The sequence below is a fragment of the Odontesthes bonariensis genome, chromosome 1 (assembly GCF_027942865.1).
Source record: "Odontesthes bonariensis isolate fOdoBon6 chromosome 1, fOdoBon6.hap1, whole genome shotgun sequence".
Lineage (NCBI taxonomy): Eukaryota > Metazoa > Chordata > Actinopteri > Atheriniformes > Atherinopsidae > Odontesthes > Odontesthes bonariensis.
This window is the reverse complement of record NC_134506.1, coordinates 28,823,470-28,849,366: the sequence shown is the minus strand read 5'-3', so window position 1 is coordinate 28,849,366 and position 25,897 is coordinate 28,823,470. Positions and strand designations below refer to the sequence as shown.

The 25,897-nt window shown below is 41.8% G+C and overlaps 1 protein-coding gene across 1 annotated transcript in view; it reads right to left on the bottom strand.

Annotated features, from left to right (window-relative positions):
• The window catches only part of ush2a (Usher syndrome 2A (autosomal recessive, mild)), a 222,274-nt gene extending 196,747 nt beyond the window's left edge, over positions 1-25,527 (bottom strand). Inside the window, exons 1-5 of the mRNA XM_075463126.1 lie at positions 24,877-25,527; positions 24,188-24,402; positions 23,808-24,026; positions 19,571-19,739; positions 1,560-1,695 (exon numbers count right to left, since the gene is read on the bottom strand). Of these exons, the coding sequence (XP_075319241.1) occupies positions 1,560-1,695; positions 19,571-19,739; positions 23,808-24,026; positions 24,188-24,402; positions 24,877-25,425 (1,288 nt within the window). The 5' untranslated portion in view covers positions 25,426-25,527. The remainder of the gene's footprint in view (positions 1-1,559; positions 1,696-19,570; positions 19,740-23,807; positions 24,027-24,187; positions 24,403-24,876) is intronic.
• Between the last annotated feature and the right edge of the window lie 370 nt (positions 25,528-25,897).

Here is a 25,897-nt window from a genome sequence, read left to right as displayed (position 1 = left end):
CATTCTGCTGTCCCCTTCTGAGGTTTATTAAACACATTTATGTTGTGTCTGGCTAATTCTTTCGGTCCTAAAAATGCTTACAATCCTTGCACAACTGTATTCGGTAACTCGTGGAACCTCCAGCAGCTACCTCCATCAGGTGTTTCCTGTATCTTTTAGTAAGCGATCTTTACACTAGAGAGAAGGCTTTGCTTTCTTTTTTTTTTCCCCTAGTCCCCTAAAAGATTTAAGTAAGCTGTAGAATTTGACTTTTTGCAGCAACCCTTGGGGTCTTTTTTTTCAATGCTTTCAAGTTTACACACTGTGCTCTAGATGTAATCTTTGCATGACACTCACTTGCAGGGAAAAGGAGGAACAGTCCTAAATGTCCTACATTTCTAGACTATTTGCTTCACTGCAGATGGAAAGACACCAGACACATTCAGTTTTATAACCTCTTCCAGCATTCTGCACCTCTTTACTACTACCTTAGATGTCCTATGAGATATACAAATGATGAGTGTCTGACAGTATTTACAGAAATACAATAGTATCCTTTTATTAGTCTACAAGCACTGGAAGGGATTCTATTTATTAGTCAAAGTATGTCAGACTTCAGCACAATATGTTGTGATTTGCCCCCTTAAAGCTTATTAGTATCAGGCTTTTTCCAGTTGGCCTATACGCTGCAAAACAAGCGACAAATCAAACACTGACTCTTGGATAGCTCATTCCTTTTTTTGACTCTTTGTTTTTTTTTTATTTTATCTATTTATTCATTTTTTTGTTGCCACAATAGTAAAGGCTGAGTGGCGTGTTCAGTTGGTTGCAATTTGTCATCGCTGCCACTACATGTCGCAACATCCTAAACACCGGGCCTTTAAATGTTGTGGCTGGCATTTAAAACTCCACTCTTGATAACTTCCAATTGTATTTGCATTTTTTATTTTTTAGGTTCTTCACAAAAACAGACATGGTTGTTAATCAATGCATCTGATCAGCATTTGCACAATCGATCCTCTGATCAGAATTCCAGGCACAGCCCCTGAGTTCAACAACCTCCAGCTCCCACACACAAACACACTCTCACGCTCCAAAGCCAATCACTTGCATTGATCACCCATTCTGATGTGATCTTCAACTGATCAGATGCTACCTGCTGTGAACTAGGGATCAATGACTGATAAACGGAAAGAAAAACACTCGTTTATCACTCGAGATGAACAGATATAATTTTTCTCTCAATTTCTCTGCAATTGATTCTAAAACGGCTCAGGGGCAAGACTAATCAATCACAGATCTGTACCTGTCACTGAAACGGAATAAACGCCGGAAGAAAAATAAAGGTGAAGTAGCCATTGGCACCATATTAAGATTTAAAGACATGATAAACACTGAAGTAATTTCTCTCCACTCAGGGGAAAATAAAGAGAAAACATGCGGTATAGGATGAGGGAGATGACTGTGGAGATAATTGCTTTAAATAAGGGTTCAAACCCTTAATAACATATTCTTGATGATTCCTATGCTGGTATGGTTCAAAGTAACCAACATACCAACTGAATGTATCTCATACTTACCATTGGAGCTAAGTCCCACCCACATGGCACCATCCTCACTGATATCAGAGAGCATGTTGGTTAGGTGTTTTGTTGCAAATGGTGTCCCATCCTCCTCGAGCCCATCAAGGAAAAGACTTGCATGTCGGTCATTGATCTGTGAATCCAAGAGTAAGTGAGACGTATATCTTTGACGATTACACATATCAAACTTTATACAGTTAGTCTCTTTAGCTCAGGGGGTAATGGAGTTATATGATTATTTAGCGTGTTTAGTTTGTGTAGACTGTGTCAATCATATCCATAGAAATGGAAAGGACATCGAACATTTCGATTTTCTATGGGAGCAGATGAAAAATCATCCTAAAACTAAGTGACTCATTTATAAGTCACTGATGGACTCCTTTTTCAGTATAGTGTAAGATTTTGTTGAGTTAAGAATGACAATTGATTAACTATGTTTACTAATATCTATACTAACACAGTGTGTATAGTGTATGCCGTACTTTGCGGTGCAAAACTAGGTACAAAAAAAGAACATGAAACAATAGTGGATACCATGAAGGAAGTTTCCTGAGGGTAAGATGCAAAGATCAAGCAGCAGGTTACTACTGGAACGCAACTTTTTAGTGCCAGCTGCTCTGTGTGCATCCTTTTGCAAAAGTGTACGCACACTCCGTGGGTACATTTCTATGCGTGTTTGTTACCACACGTGTGTGAATTATACAGTCGGCTAATCTTCCAGCTCATTTCCCCAATAGCAGAAAGAGCCTCGGGCTAAACTGCCTCAGCTGCAAATTAGCTTTCTGTTTGACCAAAAATCTCCTCTCCACTCCTTTCCCTTCTCTCCTGATCTGCTCCATGAATATTAAAAACGGCACGGCTGACAATACCGTCAAAGCAGGAGCAGTTCCCGACACATCAAACCTTGGCCAAAAAGAAGATACTACCATAAGAAGGACACCCTTCCCCCCAATGCACACACACACTCCTGCACCCTCTCGCCCTCCAAAGGAAACTTTAATGTGCCCTGTCCCACTCTCTTCCTTTACTGAAATCTCCAAATTCTGTGTTTGGGAAACATACTGTGGAACCACTGATAAATACGACTCCCTGTTTTACTAGGATTCCCCTTCTGTTTTCATATTCTTCATCTGTCTGTCTTCTGCTCTAGTCCACCTTGATTTGTCCTTTCTCTTCATAGTAAGTTGCTTCTTTCACATTTTCACGTTTCTTCACCTCATTTGAATTTTTTGTTTTCCTTTTTCATAATCATTTTCACTTTTTCTTCCCCACCAGTTGATGACCCCCCTCCCCATCTCCCCCATCTTGTCTCTCTCCCCAACGTTTATCTTGCTCTGTCACTTTCATTTGTCGTCAGCTCTTTAGGAGAGTTTGAAAAGGTGTGAAGAGGGAAAGAAGTCCAAGGCAAAAACGCCTTTAGGGGATGAAGGGAGGCCCAGACAAGTGTCTGCCTCTCAGAGGATAGTTAAAACGCTCAGACAGACACTTTCATGATGACTGATTGAAGACTGGCAAGCGCATAAGCGCACAAGAGTGTGCGGGAGTGAATACGGAAAAAAGGAAAGAGAAAAAAAGGCACAAGAGAAAAAGAAAAGTCGGAGCACAGAGAGGAAGCTAGAAGAAGGACCTTCTTTAGGAATCTCTGAGCCAGAGCTGGGTTGCTCTTGGGGAGATGTGAGGGAATTGTCAGGCCTGATGTAAATGAATCCTGAAGCACTTCATCTTCCTTAGCTGCTACGCGCCTTTTTGAAACACAGCCATCTCCCCTTTGTTAGCTTTCACAAACAGTTTCCCCTCCATTTTTCCTTTTTTCTATTCATCTGTATTATTTACTTTCTCACTTCTTCAACAGCTCTTTTCAGCTCTCTTTACCAAATATAACTTTAGAGTTTACTTTGAAAATGAAGGTAAAAAAAAAATACGGGTTTACGAGTTTTCTTTAGTATTTGTAACAAGTCCTATTTGGACTGTGTCTACCAAGTCCAAAAAAAACTGGAGAGGACTCAGTTCAAACACTACCTACTTTTTACACAGAGGACTAGCCAAGCGATCAAGATTTTTTTAACAAAAGAACCATAAAATCAGCATATCCAGATATAGACAGCAGACCACAAAAAATGATCACTCAGTTTAAGAGTAAAAATTGTCCAATTTGGAAGTGTACTTTAAAGGGAATAATACTGAACATCCTTGTGTTGTCTAACAACTTATTTCATATGGTGCAAATGTGAGATTGTTTTGCATATTCCTTGAACCCGGCAAACTGCCAACAACACAGGACACGAAAAACATCAACCATTCAGTTAAGTTCACCAGTGTAATGTGCATGTGCAATAACTTCTACATGGATAACATGGTAGTAACGTAGTTTCAATGTTTCTTCTTCTTTTAATAAAGTTTATTGGGCACTTGTGGCCCTTTATTTGAAAGAATATAAGGCCAGATCTCAAACCTGGGTGAGCTGCGACGAGGACCATAAGCCTCTGCTCAACAGGCGCCCGCTCAACCAGTTCAACTACCCAGCATTCCAGTTTACTCATCCATTAGAGTTTATTCATGCGTTTAGTCTACAATGGAGAAATATGAGTAGACTAAAATGTATAGTATGAGGTAAACTTATTATCATAAGTTATAGGTTATCATGACTCCCCAACTTTATTTGCATCAGGTTTGTGCTATAAATCAAGCTGTTATTATGCCAGGAGACAGAAGTAAATTGTAAACGTGAGGCCTATTAGAACCCAATTCACATGCACATTATTCAATTAGTTAAACATTTAAAAATGAGAAAAAAATCTCTTCTCTTCTGTTTTTTTTCCTCCACTTTTTGTCTGTCTCTCACCTTCTAGAACTAGAAAAAGAAATGAGTTCAGCAGGATTCAATCCAGGGCCAGCTTGGATATTGAATCTTTACCCTAACACCACCTATGGTCTCAGTTACCATCCATGGCTCCATTCGTACCATTAGTACCTGGCTTGGTTGCCTTGAGTGAAAAGGTTTTCCACCTTCAACATTCCTTAGAAAAGACACAAAGGCAAAACTGGTTGTTATAAAATTCTAATTAGTTTCACCATCACCTATAGGGGATGCTACAGAAGTGCAATCAAATGAAATGCACCACAACATATTTAGATTTCTTCTACAGTATCAAGTTTTATAGTTTTCCCTCAATTCCCTCAACTTTGTTGCTTAATGTTTTCTATTGTTGTTGTTTTGTGCTTTTTGGGATTTTCAAGCCCCCTTTCCCTTTGCAAAAACTCACCCACTGGCAACGGTACCACCTAAGCCTCTCTAAAAGCCCACAGAAACCCTGAGTGGAAAGCTTTTAGTGATCTGTAGACTGGCATTTTGACGAAAGCTCTTCTCGATTTTCACACTCCTGCCAAGCCATGGCTCAGTACACAGTGTAGACAACAGTGTTTCTTCCAAGCTCACTTTGTAGCTGTGGGCCACAGAAGTAAGGGGTGGTGAAGAAAGCAGGAAAAATGATCTAAAGACAGCTGTTCCAAGCAAACAAATATAATACAACATTTATTTAATCTAGAAAGAAGGGGGGGGGGGGCAGCTGCAGGCAGCTTCCAGGTTAAAAAGCCAAGTGAAACATTTTGTATAAATCACAGTATATACTTACTCCATAAATCCAAGATTTATAGTGTCAGATGACCTAATTATTTTACCCTTGTTTTTTTTTTTTTTTACAGTGGTTAAATGACTGTATTTACATGAAATAGGTAGATAATCAACAAACAGTAGATCACAAAGACCAGAAAGGTGTCAATGAGCTGCAACAATACTTTCTGACCTCGGTCATTTACCGTGAACTTAATCCAATCATGACCCACACTTTCCCACGGATCATTTTGACGATATGATTTTCATTCATCAGCCTCATAAATTACAAACATTAGGGTTGATAATAACCGATAGCATCATCAGATAAAATAAACCCAACTATAATCAGCCCCGTTATGTATTGATTATATATTCAAAATGTAACAAATTCTGATTTTCTTTTAAATCACAAGGTTTTTAATCAAAGAAAAAAAAAAAAAAACAGCATCAACAACACAAGGGACCCTTCACAGTATCATTGTGATAAACTGATCTGACCAACTCTAAAGCTGAATCCACAAAATGTATTCAATTTGCATTTAAAATACTTAAAATGGACAAAAAAAAAGTCTATTTGTGGGATTTATAGAATGTACAACAACGAATGATCCAACATAATAAGAGCAGAGTAGTTTCTGGGACTATTAATAACACACGCGCACACACACACACACACACTTTTTTGCAAAATGCTAAAACAAAGTAAAGCTCTCTGTAAGAGTTTGTTGTGTATGAGAATACAGTAAGTCTGAACTTTCACACAGGCATTACAAATTCATCTATCCCCAACATTTTCAACCTCCTCCTCATCAGCTCCTCCTCTTCTCATTGTTGCAATGTGGACATCCCCTTCTCTTGTTGCTCCTTTAACACCTTTATTGTGTCTTCATGTCTTCTCCCTCTAATTCGTGACTACCCATCACAGCCCCTCACAAACAGAGTGACAAAGAAAATATATTTAAAATATAGTAATATTACATAAAGGTAATGCAGCGATATTGTTCTTCGTGTTATAAAAGAAGGAAAGAAGAAGGGAGAAACTCTGTACCATAAGCAAGAATGAAATATATTAGGTGTAAGCGTGGAGGAGCTGTGGCCGTGAAGCCTTGTATTTAGTATGTCCATCCATCCATCCATCCATTATCTTCCGCTTGTCCGGGAATCGGGCAAGGTGCTGATTCTCATCAAGTATTTAGTATGTAAGTTATAAAAACAGGGTGTCCTGGCTACAACCTCCACTCTTTGATCGAGGGTATCTCACCTCATTTTCTATCCTTCTCCACTACCAACAGTCAAATAAAAGTAATGCAAAACCACACTGACGAGAGAATTCAGAGGAAAAAAGTCCACAAAGAAAAGAAACGAAAAACAGAAATACAAAATGATAATTATGAGAATCTAATTAGTCGGTGTTATTTAAGACAAGTCAAGTCTGAAATGGGTTTAAATCGTTCAGTTGAATGGTCATGAGCAATTACGACCTTAACACAATAAATTCAAGTTGAAATTCATATTTGAGGTCCTGTAATAATTTAATATTACAAAAGGTATTATGTAAAAGGAAATAAGGCCACGAGCAGACAATAAATGTAGGGATGAGATAAATAGAAGAAATGGAGAAAAAGACAATGGTGCAAGGCATTTCTATCACTAAGCAAGTTTAAATGGCAACAGGAAAAGAAAAATTGAATGATTGTGTTAGACCGATCAAAACTGTTGGTCAGAAACGTGTTAGTCCGACCGAAACCGTATGAAACGGAGGTTTTCAAAACTGGACTAACAGACCCAGTTATTGCTGTTAGGGATCAAACCACTTCTGCCTGTATACACTACACGAGACAATATAAGCAATATTTTCACCCGCTCACATTAATGACAATAAGTTTAAAACAACCACTGAAGATTTGTCAGGCGAACATCACATCTACTGCAATTATTGCACATGTGTTCTTCATGGCTCTCTTTATCCCTGTCATGGGTGCATGTGAAAGATGGCATTTGCACCCCCACAGCAGTGGATATGAATTGGGCCATTGACAAAAAAATGACATACATCTGAATAACAGAGTACTGTGGCTTTAATGGACTAATGAAGCCACCAAATTCTGATAAAGTATGTTAAACTTAAATGTAACTTTTTGCCAAATCTGTGCTCAGTTTAACCTTAAGGGTAATTTGGGAATTAGGATGCTGGATAGTTTAGGATATTCCCATCCTACACGCTTAACAGTAGTAAGTGACACCAAAAAGTGTATTTTGACTTTATGAGTCACCAGTTTGCAACTTTTCTATCTCCAGGCATATTGTCACCTTTCCTTCCATCTTCCTTTCTCTCCTCTTATCACCCTCCCTCCCTTCTTGAATTACTTGAGGCCTCTCCCAACCTCTGTAGTAGCCTCTTCCCCACCTCTGTACTTGCCCTGTCCAACAATGAACTGTTAGCAGCTGTGATGTACAGCCAATATTCTCTCAATCACATTAGCACAACTCGAGGTGTATAGGAAGAAGAAGGGGAGAGAAGGAGAGGAGGAAGAGGAGGAGAAGGGGAAAAGGAATACGAAGAAAGAGACTATGGGGAGGAGACACATTTGTTCTACTCATCTCAGTGCTAAAAGATACAATTACCTCTCACAGCATATTATCCATGTTTTATACTAGCCCAGGGCCTCGTGCCTTTGCTTCGCTGCGCTCACCCCATGTAGGGCCCATATTTTAACACTAGCTATGACAGTTTATTTAAGAAAAGAAAATTGTCCCCAGGGAGATGGAGAGGGAGAGAGAGACAGCGAGTGCGAGGAAAATGAGAGGGAAAGGACAAAGAAAGTAGAGGTGGGAGACAAGGGGGAGAGAACAAGAGATAGATGATGTATCAAGTGAGAGAGATAGAGAGAAAGAGGAAATTATATTGTGGTACAGAAAAAAAATGGCTGACAAAAAAGATAAAAGAAAACAAGAGAGAGGGGGGACATATATATAAGATGACACAACAACCTTTTCAGTATAAGTCTGATAGACTTTTCTTTCAGTGGAAAAGGCAAAGAAATATAAAAAACAAAACAAACAAAAAAAAAACAATATTCATGTGAAGACACAAGTAAGGAAGAGCACCTGTGGCAGTAAAGAAGAGAGCAGAGGGGGGGGGGAAAGACCAGGCCTAGATGCATCAGGTAGGCTTATAATACCTATTTTTCTTGGTGGAGTTTCAGGTAGTACGTTGTTTTTAGCCCTGCCCAAGTAGTTTGGATTTCTAGCCCTAACCAAGGCATGTTAATGTTGATACATTTAAAGCCCACAGGAAACTGACAAGATTTTGTTGTGATATGTTGTATTTATATATAACCAAGGCAATGAGCAAAATGGTGTCAATTAAAAAACATAACAATGATCATTTTCTAACCCCTCCCCCATGAGCTGTCACCTTACCGTGGTGGGGGGGTTTGCGTGCCCCAATGAGTCTGGGAGCTATGTTGTCCGGGGCTTTAAGCCCCTGGTAGGGTCACCCATGGCAAACAGATCCTAGATGAGGGACCAGACAAAGAACAGCTCATAAAACCCCTATGATGAATAATATTTTTGGAGAACGTGTACCTTCGCCCGGACGTGGGTCACCGGGGCCTCCCCCTTGTTCCAGGCCCAGGGGTGGGGCCCGCCGGCGAGCGCCTGGTGGCCAGGTCTGTGCCCGTGGTTCTTGGTCGGTCACAGCCCGAAGAAACTACATGGGTCCCCCTTCTGACGGGCTCACCACCCGTGGGAGGGGCCATGGGGGTCGGGTGCATTGTGAGCTGGGCGGCAGCCGAAGGCGGACACCTTGACGGTCTGATCCTCGGCTACTGAAGCTGGCTCTTGGGACGTGGAACGTCACCTCTCTGCTGGGGAAGGAGCCTGAGCTGGTGCGCGAGGCTGAGCGGTTCCGGCTAGATATAGTCGGACTCACCTCAACGCATGGCTTGGGCTCCGGAACCAGCCTCCTCGAGAGGGGTTGGACTCTCTTCCACTCTGGAGTTGCCCGCGGTGAGAGGCGTAGAGCAAGTGTGGGCATACTTATTGCCCCCCGGCTGTGCGCCTGTACATTGGGGTTCACCCCGGTAGACGAGAGGGTAGCCTCCCTCCGCCTTAGGGTGGGGGGACGGGTCCTGACTGTTGTTTGTGCTTATGCACCGAACGGCAGTTCAGAGTACCCACCCTTTTTGGAGTCCCTGGAGGAGGCACTGGAGAGTGCTCCTCCGGGAGACTCCCTCGTCCTGCTGGGGGACTTCAATGCTCACGTGGGCAATGACAGTGAGACCTGGAGGGGCGTGATTGGGAAGAACGGCCCCCCCGATCTGAATCAGAGTGGTGTTTTGTTATTGGACTTCTGTGCTCGTCACGGACTGTCCATAACAAACAACATGTTCAGGCATAAGGGTGTCCATATGTGCACTTGGCACCAGGACACCCTAGGCCGCAGCTCGATGATCGACTTTGTGGTTGTATCGTCGGACTTGCGGCCGTATGTCCTGGACACTCGGGTGAAGAGAGGGGCGAAGCTGTCAACTGATCACCAACTGGTGGTGAGTAGCCTCCGCTGGTGGGGGAGGAAGCTGGTCAGACCTGGCAGGCCCAAACGTCTTGTGAGGGTCTGCTGGGAACGGCTGGCGGAATCCCCTGTAAGGAGGAGTTTCAACTCCCACCTCCGGCAGAGCTTCAACCAGGTCCCGGGGAAGGTGGGGGACATTGAGCCCGAATGGGCCATGTTCCGTGCCTCCATTGTTGAGGCGGCCGACCGGAGCTGTGGCCATAAGGTGGTCAGTGCCTGTCGTGGCGGCAACCCCCAAACCTGCTGGTGAGGGAAGCCGTCAAGCTGAAGAAGGAGTCCTATCGGGCCTTTTTGGCCAGTGGGACTCTGGAAGCAGCTGATAGGTACCGATAGGCCAAGCGGAACGCAGCCTCGGCGGTTGCTGAGGCAAAAACTCGGGCTTGGGAGGAGTTCGGGGAGGCCACGGAGAATGATTTCCGGACGGCCTCGAGGAGTTTCTGGTCCACCATCCGGCGGCTCGGGGGGGGAAGCGGTGCACCGTCAACACCGTGTATGGTGAGGGCGGGGCTCTGCTGACCTCAACTAGGGACGTCGTGAGTCGGTGGGGGGAATACTTCGAGGGCATCCTCAATCCTACCGACACGCCTTCCGATGAGGAAGCAGAGTTGGGGAGCTCGGACGTGGGGCCTCCCATTTCTGGGGCTGAGGTTGCCGAGGTGGTCAAAAAACTTCTCGGTGGCAAGGCCCCGGGGGTGGATGAGGTCCGTCCTGAGTTCCTCAAGGCTCTGGATGTTGTAGGGCTGTCTTGGTTGACACGCCTCTGCAGCATCGCGTGGACATCGCGTGGACTGGCAGATCAGGGGCGTGGTCCCCCTCTTTAAACAGGGGGACCGGAGGGTGTGTTCCAACTATAGGGGGATCACACTCCTCAGCCTCCCTGGCAAGGTCTATTCGGGGGTACTGGAGAGGAGGATCCGCCGGATAGTCGAATCTCGGATTCAGGAGGTGCAGTGCGGTTTTCGTCCTGGCCGTGGAACAGTGGACCAGCTCTATACCCTCGGCAGGATCCTGGAGGGTGCATGGGAGTTCGCCCAACCGGTCTACATGTGTTTTGTGGACTTGGAGAAGGCGTTCGACCGTGTCCCTCGGGGACTCTTGTGGGGGGGTGCTCCGGGAGTATGGAGTGCCGGACTCCTTGATATGGGCTGTTCGGTCTCTGTATGACCGGTGTCAGAGTTTGGTCAGTATTGCCGGCAGTAAGTCGGACATGTTTCCTTTGAGGGTTGGACTCTGTCAGGGCTGCCCTTTGTCACCAATTCTGTTCATAATTTTTATGGACAGAATTTCTAGGCACAGCCAAGGCGTTGAGGGGGTCCGTTTTGGCGACCTCAGAATCGGGTCTCTGCTTTTTGCGGACAATGCGGTTCTGTTGGCGCTGTCGGGCCGTGACCTTCAGCTCTCACTGGAGCGGTTCGCAGCCGAGTGTGAAGCGGCTGGGATGAGAATCAGCACCTCCAAATCTGAGACCATGGTCCTCGGCCGGAAAAGGGTGGAATGCCCTCTCCGGGTCGGGAATGAGATCCTTCCCCAAGTGGAGGAGTTCAAGTATCTCAGGGTCTTGTTCACGAGTGAGGGACGAATGGAGCAGGAGGTTGACAGACGGATCGGTGCGGCGTCCGCAGTGATGCGGGCTCTGCACCGGCCCGTCGTGGTGAAGAAGGAGCTGAGCCAGAAGGCGAGGCTCTCGATTTACCGGTCAATCTATGTTCCTATCCTCACCTATGGTCACGAGCTGTGGGTAGTGACCAAAAGAACAAGATCGCGAATACAAGCGGCCAAAATGAGTTTCCTCCGCAGGGTGTCTGGGCTCTCCCTTAGAGATAGGGTGAGAAGCTCGGTCATCCGGGAGGGGCTCGGAGTAGAACCGCTGCTCCTCCGCATCGAGAGGAGTCAGATGAGGTGGCTCGGGCATCTGGTTAGGATGCCTCCTGGACGCCTCCCTGGTGAGGTGTTCCGGGCCCGTCCCACTGGGAGGAAGGCCCCGGGGAAGACCCAGGACACGTTGGAGAGACTATGTTTCTCGACTGGCCTGGGAACGCCTCGGGGTCCCCCCAGAAGAGCTGGAGGAAGTGGCCGGGGACAGGGACGTCTGGGTCTCTCTGCTCAAGCTGCTGCCCCCGCGACCCGATCTCCGGACAAGCGGAAGATGATGGATGGATGGATGGATTTTCTAACCCTAACCAAGTCAATTCATTGCCTGAACCGAACCAGGAAGTTAGAAAAATGTTTTAGTAAAGTGTTACTGACGATTTTTTTTTTATTGTTCCCATGGTTGAAAATGTAGTGCTTAACTACTCCATCCACCCCAAAACGTCCTCCTCAAAAAGGACTTTGTGATATCTTAGCGGAAAACTTGAAAAATGTTTCTGCTTCTATGTCATAGTTGAATTTCACCTCAGCGGCAAGAAGGGGTGGTACTTTGCAAGATGCCATTATGAATATGGAAACAACCTACATGACCATTTTAGTTGGAGGACTTCTTGCTGATGCTGAATGGATATCTATTTCTTCAAAACTCAGGGAAAATAATCATGGGTAGGATGAGAACAGGGCTAAATCGTTGTAACCATCAACAAAAACACAGATTTAAATAAATTATATACATTCCAATTGAATGAAATGATACATCTGGTGTGGAATGGACTGCATTCAATTCACCACCAGGCAAGAGCATTAGAAAAAGGACCTAATGTTGCTCTCAGTGTGGTTAAATACCTACAACATGTCAGACACTTTCTCCTTTACTATGGATATTTCTAGAAGTCTTACGATAACATAACACATTTATGGCGGTTTCTTTATTGTCCAAAGCACCTTGTAGCAGCCTTGCAGTAAACATTTTTAGCTCTCATATATCTCAAAGCTCCAGCAGAAATTAAATGCCGAGCCCCGACTGTGTTTGTGCTTCACTGTTGGCTGGACCATGCAGAACACTGGCATGGAAAACTGGTGTTAAATAAATTAATAAATGAATATAAGGACAGAAAATCTACAGTGGGCACACACACACAAAAACCATTCCCTTCTTCCTCTCACTATGTAATTGATGCCAGGCTCGTGCCCTTTCGCCTCTGGTGCCAGCAGGCAGAGGGCTACCATTGAGGTGTCCGCTTCCCCTCAACATAACAACCTTGCCTCACCTTCACACACATGCATATAACTACACATATGCTCACATAGATGTGTTTCTAAAGGTTTCTGTTTGATTATTTTTAAATGAAGACAAACACTGGACACATATTACAAAGGAGGTTTGTTATTAGGAGCATATATTTAAATAAATTAAAAAAAAATTATAATAAATCTGAATTTCTACCTTTTAAAGATGTCATCAAAATTCAATCACTTAATGGAACAATCAAGCATTTTTAAAGTGTAACCTAGGCTGATCAATGTTACAGATTGACATAGCCACGAAGAATGTGGAAAAGATTCACGTAAAGAAAAAGAAGTTCTCATTTTCAGTTTTTAACAAGTTGTTTTCGTTTCGCAATGTTATTTTATTGCCCTTTTTGGGCTTCTATACTTACAATTTTACATTTTGACACTGATGAGTGAGCACAAAGACAAAAAGTTAGTTGCTTCTAAAATTAGCGTTCACTTTCAGAGTTGGTGAGATGAAAGAAAATGAACAAGTTTAAAGTCCAGCTACTGACCAATGCACATTGCACCAAGTTATTCTTAAATCTTTTCTCAACTTTTCTGTTCAAGCCCATTTCCAATTCTTTACAAGCGAGCTCTCTGAGAGATGAACCAACGTGTGACCCGATATGTGCTTGTCTATCTAATACATTCTGTTTTGTGTGTTTAGTGGTAAGAGAAGGCAAGAAGGCACTTGCATGCACACACACACTCTTGCCATTCATGCTGACATGTTGTGTTGTGATGTGACTGGTTGCTCCGATCACCGTCTCCTTCGTTAATGCTGATTTGTTCAGGCACTAACAGACGGACCCCGATGGCGGTCCTTAAGACAGAGTCAGTCATTACACCAAGGCTATTTAAAAGTTCTTTGTCTTCCTTTCTCCGTTCTACTTAATTATTTTAAGATTGATCTCATTCCTCTTCTTCTTGATACTTTGATAGACCAACATCTAAACTATATACATGACTTACTTATACTATAACATGTCAATCTTTTGCTCACCAGATACAGACAACACAATCTATCTGTGTCGTCTGTCATCTAATCTGTCAAAATCTGCTAGTGAACGACTTGGAAATGTTCACTCATTCATGTAGATTTTGTATCGTGCCCGTTTCAGCAAATGTGATGGAAAACAAACAAAAAAAAAACAATTCAGGACATTATATAAAGAAAAGAACTCAAAGTAAGAGACATATTCTAAGTAGTGACATAACATCTTAAAATACTAACAAACTCACATCTTGTAAAACTAAAAAGTCGCAGACAGCATACTTCCTGGATCCTGGACCTGGATCCAGATACACATCTGGATTAGCATAAAATATCAACTTATACATTTAATTACTCCAATGTAGACAATTGTTGATAAAAATAAATGTTGTCATCTCACTGACATTTTTAATTTTTCAATATCTACATACTAAAACAAGGATGAACTACAATTACTATAATTTTATTATATTATACATATATATATATTTTTTTTGAGGCAGATATAACGCTATTAATTATGTTTTAATCTTCGATAAGTAACATAACAGAGTTGAAACCAGTGCTCTGGTGATGTATATTTTAGAACTTTCTCTGAATCCAATCCAATGTTCACAGTTGTCATTACAAGCACTCAAACACTCACTTTTTCCTCATAACCTCCAATAGCCTTAACTCATGTCCCTTTGCTGGATCTGACAGAGAGTTTTCTTTATTCTAAATGGTGAAAGTGTGTTATTTAGTTGTAGATGCGTGATGTGGTATCGTAATGCAAAATAGTGTTGCACTGGGCTGGAAACTAAAGTTAACAGTGGTATCTCAATGCAGTTTTAGGCCTGAGAATGTATACAACAAAGATTAGTGTAGTTCAAAATTTGAAACATTAGAGACACATAGTTTTAAGATACACACACTTCTATAGTGTTGCATTAAGACCTTAAGGAGCTATAAAACCACTCCCAAAAAAAAAAGCTCTCACAAATCAAGCATACACAAACCATCAGCTACTGATGTAGCAGCAGCAGCCACCATTCATACGTGTTCTGCAATAGTACAGCAGCTTTTCTGTGGGGAGACTACAGTACTAATTAGTAATACATTCTGCGAAAATGCGCTTAAAGATGAGTCCTGTAGTAGCTGACTTCACAGCTATCACTTAGCTACAATAAGCCACCTCGCTCACTTCCCCCATCTCTTCTCCTCTGTCAGTCGCTCCCTCCCCTAGGCTACATTTTCCTCCGCTATTCTCTACATCGTTACCATAATCAGATAAGACAACTACCTAGGGAGCACCAGCATCCCTACAGCACCTTGCTTCTGGCACCGTGTGTGTACGTGTGTCAGTGTGTGTGTGAATTGCTCCTGGCACTTGGAAACCCGTATTCCTTTTGACTGTCTTTTTTGGTGTTTTGATCTTTACAAACCGACAGATGACTGGTGAGTGTGTTTGAGGCAAGTGTGTGTATATGTACTATATGTGTCTAGGAAAGCTTTCTAAATTACCCAGCTCCTTCTTGGGATAATGTCTGTATTGTGGCTGACAGACTGCTACAAATTACTGCTGAACTGTGACTGTGCGTATGTGTGACAGAGTGAGTGTGAGTGCATGCATGAGAACAGGACTATGCGAATGGTGTTTGAGTGTCAAGGATGATTATGTTACTCTGAATCGTCAAAGCAGATCATGTCACCATACCATTAAACAAAAAGGCAGACTGATTCACAAGAATACAGAGGCCCAAAGTTTATTAACACCTCCGAGCCACATCAACGTAACAGACTTTTAGCAAAATGCCTCCAAGCCATACGCTTTTCCCTGCCTAAATGGGCATGTACAGTTGTATACTGTATATAGACATATATGACAGCCTTATTCCTGCAAGGCATTCATGCATACTGTATGCACATTAGCAACCAACAGAGCCATCAGCAACACTGCATTTAGTCAACAACATGCTGGACTGCCAGATTACTACACCATCAACCCATTCAGCAAAATATAATCTAAACTGTCACGTTAGAATTTTTTGCTCTGCCACGACATTCCTGAAAATTACGCAAGAAATGCTGAGTTTGCATGCAGCAGTTTAAGAGTATCACAAAGGAAAGCTGTCCCCTTAACTGCAGTGTATAGACTGTACATCTGTATGAGCAAATGTGGGATTTGGTTAAAAAAAAATTAATTAAGTCATATCAGAACAATACTAGGGCTGCAGCTAATTTATTTTTAGTCTAAACTAAAACTAATAAATACCACCTTCTGTATTTAGAAAATAATAAAGTTGATTAACATTTTGATTAATTGACCAATAAATAATGACTGTAATTTCCATTAATCTTTCAACTTATATCGGACCTGCTCAACTATAATGTGATACACTTGCAATACTAGTCATTTGCTAGCCTATATGGAATACTTGAGTCAACACTGAGTTTGTTTTGAACACAATAGATAATCAGGAAATGAAGACTTCAAGGCATTGGGCCTCATGCAAGAACCGTTCGTACGCAGAGATTTGTTCTTAAATCGTCCGTACGAGTGATTTAAGAGAATTTGCGCATTCACCAATCTTTTCGTATTTTACGTTTTCTTTCAGGTACGAACAGAATTTACTAGTGATCCAGACCTGTCGTAGGAGTTTCGTAAAATAGTCCGCTGTTATTCAAATCAAGTTTGCTTGACTAATGGATTGTATATTTAACTACTTTGAAGCAAACATAAATACATATATAGATTACACCCCATAATTATGCTGACATTATTCTGTTTGACTTAAATTGTGCACTAATTGAAGGTTCATTTGAATCTGTATATAACAAGGTCAATGGGAAGTGTAACCAGCAGCTGTCTTGCTACTTTTGGATGCCTTAGTGCGTCAGGCTCTTGAAGAGACTGTGTGGAGACAGACGAATGGCTGACATCGCGATTAAGATTCCCAAGGACTGTGCTACTGCAAATATGCAGCTTGCTAGAGCCACAACTCCAGAGAGAAACTCAAACCCAATTCCACCACACGTCCAGGTCCTCACCATCTTTGGATTTTTGGCCACTGGAACCTTTCAGAGGGAGATTGGAGACAGATCGGGGGTGTCCCAGTCCTCTGTGAGCCGTGCGCTCCCCTTGGTCATCAAAGCTCTCATCAGTTTATCACCCATGGTACATCAAATTCCCATACACCGCTGTCCAACAAGTACAAATTAAGAGGGACTTTCATGCCGTGGCTGGACTGCCAATCATAATTGGAGCACGAGACACATATACGCATCAAAGCACCCGTGCTGTCGTGGAGCGCACTGAGCTGAAGGCCAGGTGGGTGTGTCTCAATACCTCGTTCATGGCACAATATTGCCATGAACGAGGGTCTCCTACAACCTGAACCAGCCCAGGCAGACCAGAAGGTGTGGTGCCAGAAGACCCCCCTCATGGACCGCCCCATCAAAGAGCCATCATGATGAGGCAACAACTGATTGCACGGCTTTAGTTGCAGTCATCGATGGCCTGCCCATGGCGAGACGTTTTTTTTAAGCCATTTTCATATCAGACCATTTATTTTTTTTATTTCGGTGACATGGTATTAACAGCACTCGTAATTGCTTCCCATTTCGTCGCTTTAGCAGGTCCCGTAATTCCACTGGTGACACTGCTAAAAATGACAGATTTTCCTTTTTGGATCTCTGAAAGCAGAACTTCCATCTCAGAGCCCCTAAAGTTGTTCTTTTTGCGCCTTGATGCCATTCTCATGACTCAACACTTCCTGGCACAGGAGCGAGGAAGCACTGCCTTATATGGTATCATTTTGGGCGTGGAGTATGCAAATTTACTATCCTCGTGCACGTGAACTTAGATACGCACGATTGGGATTCATCATTTACGCAGGTCGTTTACACACTTTTTCCGAAGTTAAGAGCGCTTGTTGAATCTGACGTGGCGTGTTCGTACGAGACCTTCGTACGAAAAAAGTGAGAGAAATTTAGAATAAAAATACGAAAATGTTCTTTCATGAGGCCCATTGATACCAACCAACAATTGGACATGACTCACAGTAATAAATACTTATGCTGCTGTTGAATTGTTTTGAGGTTGGAGAGCCCCAGGACATTTTTGTTTTTTAGATGTTCATGCATTGCAAGTGTACTACAGTCATTGGTCAAGAGCCATTTCCATTTTGCAGTGCTGAACACAATTTTAGTAGGTCTCGGTTTAAGAAAATAATCACGCTTTGGAAGATTTGTCGTTGATTAATGTAAACAGTGCAATATGCCAACATATGTTACGCAAATCAATTAAATTACACAACTGATGTGCTTGATGACATCAGTTCCATCAAAACAAACAGGACATGTAATGCTTTTTAATGGTGGACTTTATCAAATGTGTCACAAAAGTAAAATATATAAAATAGCGACTTCAGTTATAATCACATACAATGATATGGCTCATCATGGTGACCATTTTTTCTTGTAGTATCTTTGGTTTTTTTCATAGATGATGAAAGGGAGAGATTGTCCAGTGAAGTAATGTGTAAAAGGACACCTCTCAATAGAGACAAGAAACGCACACACAGGGAGTCATTTGGGCCATAAAACTCTCTCCACTTCATTCGCTGCCATTTTAGAGGGATCCGAGCTGATGAAAGCCCTTTTTTGTTCGCGACAACTTTGCATTAGTGACTTGTAACATTTTGTAGTCTATGTGCTACTTAGGTCAACTGATGGAGATGAAAAAAAATTGAAAGAAACAAAAACAACAACAACAAAAAAGACATCTAAAAACAAAATAATTTGGATCGGAGCAATCTGTGAAGGTCATTTTGGAATAGTCATTCTTATAATGCAAAGCATTTTCTCTTTTTTAACATGCAGCTGAGGTGGCCTCACTGATTTGACCAGACGGCAGAAAAAAAACAATGCATTTGCAGTTTCCACGGTGATCCCCCCCCCCAAAAAAAGCCTCCTAAAGTAAAGTCACCAAAACATTTGAACGCTGCAGGCCTCAAAGGAATGTGACAAGGTTTCAAACCCATCAAAAAAAGCTACAACAGAGAGAGACCATTTTGACCCACTCACTCAGCTGACAGCACGGTGTGGGCCCAGTGGCCTTTAAAATTTTTATTTTGGTTATGGCTATATAGATAGACCTTATAGAAAAAATATAAAAACACAAGATTGTTTTTGGTTTGTTTGTTTTGCTGTGCACTCTCTGTCCAAAGGTCAGTTAAAACACTGATTTCTCTCGTTTACAGTAAAACAAAGCCCAAAATATGTTGAATACAATAACTCATAAACTCAAACAGTCTCCAATTAGTTTTCCTTTCCAGGACATACAAACAGTTGAAATTCATCTGAGAGGAGCTGCAAGTGTGAGGTATCATCTCTTTGTGTATGTGAAGTAATGTGTGCTGTATGCCCCCGGCCCCGGCAGCTGTTCCAAAACAGATGTTTTCTGGTATAATTAACACTAACTCACAAAAAGGTTGAGAGCATGGATGCAAAATTAAAGAGCAAGACAGGCGAAGAATAAGACAGAGGCAGTACAGCATGTCTGAAATGAAAAAAAAATAGACCACTGTGATTTCATAACTGCCACAACAGCAGATAACAACAAGCGTGAAGGGGGGCGGATTGAACGAATCGAAGAGTGCAGATTACTGCATAATCAGCAAACTCTTGAGATTTCTTACCTGTAAAGTAAGATGTATCCATCTCTCCAGTTGTAGCCTGCCCTCCGTTTTGAAGCTGACTGCCAACGATGTCCGATTGTTGGACTGACCATACCTCAAGGTAACAGCCTGCTCGGACACCGTCAGAGAAAAAAACAACTGCTTCCCTAAACTTTTCTCCAGCAGCATCCTGAAAGAGAAACAAATAAGCCCGTTAACAAAAGTGATCATTTAAAACAATTATTTCAACAACAGCTAATAGTCTACAAGAACCAACTGGAAGAGTTAACGTTATGGACTCCAACACAGTCTGTCAATCTGACAATCTTTTACATATAATATCAATACTTTACGTCACTGTGAGGTTTCAGCTGCCTCAGCGTGCGCCGTGTCATATTAACCACCATCACTGACATTTTATGGGAAATCATGGCTTTTATGAACCCAGAGTCGTATACCCGATAAATCACAGATACTGTAGATGCACGCATGAGAAACGGAACATAGAAAAGCACAGTATGGGTGCATGTACAGGTGGGTGAATGTGTACCTGAGGAAACAAAGAGAACGAAAGAGACTGAAAAAAAAACAAGAACAATTAGAAAAAAGCTACATCTATTGGTCACCATGTGTGGATTTTCCAATGGCTGATTCAAAGAGAAAGCTCGTCAATTGGAGATCATTCTTATCATCATTATTACCTTTATTATCAAAAAGAAAATGAGACAAAACTGCTGAAATTAAGTGACAGTTTATGCAACACATTTACATCAGCATGCTGTACCCATTTAAATCAATTCATTCAGCTGACTCAAAACATAAAACTTTATTTCAGTGTCCACATCGAGTGTACTTTCTTCAGTACAAATGTTCTCAGTTACTGGCCTCAATAAACAATCTTTATTAGCCCAATGGATTAAACAGTCAGATTTTTATGTATTGGACAGTACATTCTTATTCACTTTTTCACAGAATACTCTCCATTTCTCTTTTTTTTTTAAACATATCAGACAATCTATTAAATGTCCCAAAACTATGAATAATATGTATTTCAGAGTCCAATTTGAGATATCTAAAATCTTTCTCTGTCCAAGCAGAGAACAAAACCAAAACAGTCAGTTCTGTAACACGGATAACAATAAAACCCTGAAAAAGACATTTGAGGAAGAGAAAACAACTTTGGCATCTTGATGTATATTCTGACATACGGTTACAGCAACAGATTTTTTTTTTAAAAAGAGGAAAAATATTAATGAAAAAGAGTTAACCGTTTCGGTAAGGATCCTTTCTCAACAACAATGCAGCACATGTACAAATTCAAATGAGACTCCAGAAGGAACATAAACACAACTTCATAATCGGTCCCTGGGAGTGAAGTCAAGGAGTAATAAAAACGATGGTGTGCAGGTGGTTGGCTCTGTTCATTGTTCAGCTGAGGGAAGGGATGTGAAATCACATGGTGAGAGAGAGACAAAGAAAGTGGGGTGAGGAGAGATGGACAGAGGTGAGGACAGAGACCTCCTTTCATCTGGCTTCTTTGATGGCAGCCACGATCATCCGTACAACAAAAAGAATGATAGCCAATGACAGCAAGAGAAAGAGAGGCAGGGAGAGTGAGTAAGAGGAGGCAGATATGACTTCCATTGAGATGCATTCAGCCATACAGGTGTCATGTTCGCTAGGCCAAGACAACAACCCTTGTCCGTTATCTGAATCCACAGGTAGACAACTTCACAAACAAAATCACAGCATGAAATCTGAAGGAGAGATTTGATCTTCGTCTGGTTTCTCTTCCCAGTCCAACTTAACAAACAGCGACATTTAACTGAACATCCAGTAAGTTACCCCACTATACATGTAACCTGCGTAGTGTTTACCAGATTTTTCTTAAAACCTGATGTCGGTTTTACAAAAATGCTGTCAGTCTCATTGATCTTTTCATGTTTGTTATGTTGTAAATATTTAAAGGCATCTTATTCTAAATACTTGTGTAATCCACAGACATGGAAAGTATTCCTTGTTTGTCCACATGCAGCTAATTCTGTTCACACTGAAAGCTAGAAAAGCTACAGATAGGTCATTCAGAGCTGCTTTTGTGAAAAAGAAACAGTCTCATTGACTTTTGAAAGAAAATGGGCGTGGAAAATCAGTGCGTTCACCTGACATCTACAAACTAATTATTCTAACTTCAAATAAAAATCCAAAACTCAGGATTTCTTTGCCAAACAGATGAACTTTTCACCAATAAAGAAAAATGAACAAAATCCACAATTCAGTCGAACTGAGACAGAGTAACCAATTTAGAAATACTCCATAATAATTCCAACCAGTGTATTTAATCATGGTTCAGTTTTATGACAAAGCATAATCCCACGCTGGAATATTCCAGTGTGGAGGAAAAGTCAGCTGATCTCTTTTTGTCTGTGCATTTACCTCTGCGTGCATGTGTGTGATTGCAAGCCGATCTGAGCGTGTGTAACTGTGCACCATTCTAGCCTTGCCCGGAACATACCAGTACACTCTTATTCCCTTCTCTCATACACGTTTAAGTAGGACATGACAGCTAGTTGTTTCCCTGATAACAACACTGACCTGACCAGTCCTGACACGCTCCTTGTTATTAGATCAATAATGTGGGTTTTCATTCTCTTGTCAATATGTGAAAATCATCATATTGTCACACAAGAAAAAATATTTGACCAAAGATCACACCAACACTATTTCTAGAAGGATAATAGGCATCAATAGGACAGAATAATTTACCACAATAGTGCAGTGAAACACTATTACAAAAAATAAATAAATAAAAAAAAATCATCGATGGGGAGCTGCCCCAATCAGATTCAAACCTAAAATTGTCATTTTATGTCAAATTTGTGATAACATTTTTTGTTAGTTTGTAACAAACATGTTTGTCTGCTTGGTTTGTAGGATTCTTTTTTACAGGATGTTTCAGGCTCAAAGCAGCTGCTCCATCCTCTCTCCTCTTCTGCCTCCCGTTCTGCTGATCATCTGTGTTTCGTATGCTAACCTCTGCACATCATTTCAGGCCTGCGATTCTTCACCTCTGCAACAGCCATCACTAGACGCTGCTTCTGTTCCTGAACAAATCTTTTCCTGTGTCAGTGACCACCTGCTCTTTGCCAATCACTGGATTTAGTGATTTTGATCACTCAGAAAACTGAGTTGAATGAATTTTTTTCCCCCAAGAAGTTGTCTTTTAGTAAAAAAAATAATAAATAGTGACCGTATTTATTCCGGAATCCTGACTGTGATCACACCCCATTTGCCAAAGTGACTTTACTCCTCCTAAAGTTTCATGTGTGTATATTACATGGTTGCAATGTGATCACAGTCGCAAGATAAGTTCCCATACAGAAAAAATAGCCACATTAACGCCTACCAAAGTACTCAAAATTGCTCTTATGGGGATTCTTGCTACAGTACGGGTCACCATTTTCCAAGATAATAAACACAAACACACTGACACATGAAGTGAAAGCAATACCAGCCTTTATGTTTGCCTTACTAAGTAATATGGAGAAGCTTTTGGTGTGCTGAGTGGAGTTTAATCGTATATAATATAATATAATGGAGAAGCTTTTGGTGTGCTGAGTGGAGTTTAATCGTATATAATATAATATAATGTTTCAAACTTCATAATGTCAGTTTTATTACCAAGTAAAGAGAGCTATACTTTTTGAGAGCTCTTCTTTGTCAAAAAGGCTCATCTTTTTGATACGATGCAAATTTAGTCTATCAGTTAGCAATCCTATTTATCCCTGCTTAAAACTTAGAACTTAATGATCTTTTAATTGGCATTTCCATTTTTGTGAGATTAGCAATAGTTTACATATTGTTTCGCGAAAACTAGGATTTTAGAACGTCTGACCTTCATCAAACTTAGTTTTCACTTATCAAAGTTACTGTCGTGAACTGTCAGACGCACAGAGAAAGAAACTAATTGGCTGTCATGTACAGTCATGCACAACCGTCACATTTCTGCCCATTGCTTCTCCAGAACCAACATGGAATTTAGAGTTACAGCACACTTCTGTGTGGGCAGATTACATGGTAATTGCCAATACAGTATATATCTATTGATTTAGTAATGCGCAGTATACTGGGGACGATGCTTATTAATTACATTTTAAATGAGTAACTGGAAGCTTCAGTTCAAACAAGACTTCATGTGTCAAACGTTCCAATTGAGAGGTTTTTTTTCTGGATACATTGAAACAGTAAATAATACACTCACATCTCTCCAGTAGAGCTCGGTTTAATCCACAATGCCAAGGTTAGGGAACCCAGTGCTCCTAGTGCCTGTGAAGGGGGAGAGACCAGACATCCACCCTGGCCTGGCTGAAACAGCACACTACCAGATCCAGCAGAAATCCCATCTGAACCTGTAGCGCTTCCAGTTTCTGCCCGAGTCCAAGGGCGAGTGTCACGAGTGTCTTCAGTTACACAGGTACCCCTGGCAGAATTACATTCAAACATGTCAATAGAAACACCCTAAAAGTGATTTACATTGTAAGGAAAATGCGCATGAGATAATATAACTGCGTCATTGACATATTTCACAATATTTTATTTCCATTTTTGCATAGGTTTCTCAAAACATTCCTATCCAGCAACCTGTGCGCAGCCAACAGCAGGGGGGCATATGGAGGTGTGGAGGATCTATAGGGACACTCCTGGTCACAAAAGGCTTGAAAACATGTCAGCAGCTCAGCCCGCGAGGAAGGTGACTGGCAGTAGCTGCTCCGGTCTGGAACGCCACAGGTGGAGCGAGGCGGAGAAGTGGACACAGGTTTGAAGGCAGCTATATTCTCCATTTGTGGGAAATGCCCCTGGGAAAGATTTGAAATATTCTTTAATACGTATATTCTATCGATGGTAAGAGCAACCACAGACAGATTAATAGAACAGAAATCTACAGGGTCATTTGAGAGAATCACATTCCAAGTACTATTAAACTAAATAACTTCTGTGAGTTTTTCTTTTTATTCGACTGATATCTCAGTGGCTTCCAACAGGTCATTTTAACAGCAGGCATTTTGATATGCAACGCTAGCAAAAGTACAGGTGTGAATCAAATCATTGAAGGCAGATTTCTAATTAGCAGCTTCTGGCTGGGGTATGTACATTTTTGCCTTATTGCCATAACTTGCAGGGATACCTGAATAGAACAGATGGATCGTTATTGTTAGTTAATCTCTTCAATTGTTAGTTTCACCTGTGCTTGTCCTCCCACAGTACGGAGAGTCTAATTAAGAGCTATTCATACGGAATAAAAAACTTGGAATCCTAAAAGCCACTCTTACCTGTGATGAGGCAGGTTTTGGAGAGAAACTGAGGACGAGGAAAGGTAACCACAGGAAGACATCATACCACCTCAGCCCAGTGATACTCTTTTGACTCTTCATCTTTACTTCATTCACGTTTTTCCCGTGCAGCAGCCACAGAAAAACAAGCCAGACCTTATTCCTTGTTCTTTTCTCCCTCTGCTTGAATTCACCTTCTCTTTTTACAACTGTCAACATCCCAGATACATCTGTGTCCGTCTCTTTTATCCTGTTTTCCCCGCACCCTTTTAGATCTTTTCCAAGTTCTTCTCTTTTACTATTGACTCCTCTGCCCAACGTTTGCCACTTCCTTTGAACATTTCGTCGCTTCATTCCTTCCTTCTCTTTGGTCTGTCCCAGGCATTTGACCCCACAATGTTCTTGAATCTCTAAGGCGTCCTGCATGGTTCCAGGTTCAAGAATCTCAGACAGGTGTAGTGGAACATTCCCGCAGGCAGAGGGATGCTCAGGAACCTGGACTTTGCTCTGAAGTCTTCCAGCAACGTTTGAATAAGTGATGACTGTCATGGTTCCATGGTTCCGGGGTTACTTTTTACAGGCCAGTACCCCTAGGGTGAAGCTACCAAGCTTAGCTTTCAGTTACAATGTCTCTGTCCCTCAGACACACACACACACACATACAAACCACAACCAAAGCCTTCACATGATAGGTAGGATTTCACAATCTAGAGAAGGGAAAGGAGAGAAGGAAAGAGAGAAGTGGTCACACCAAAATCCTACATGAGACAAATCTGAGGAGAGTGAAATGCCATGCAGGCTATTCCCTAGCCAAAGCCTACACTATCATGTACAGCTTGATGGAGGCACAGCTCAATTGATACCGCTACATTGCTTTCCCCTTTTCTTCATTTCCCATTGAATTAAACATGCCCTTTTTCCTCTGGCATCTGGCCTTCAGGTTTTATCCAACTAAACGGGTTCTCACTAAGTTTGTTGGAAATTGAAGCTTAGGCCAAAGCTCTCTTCATTACAATACTTT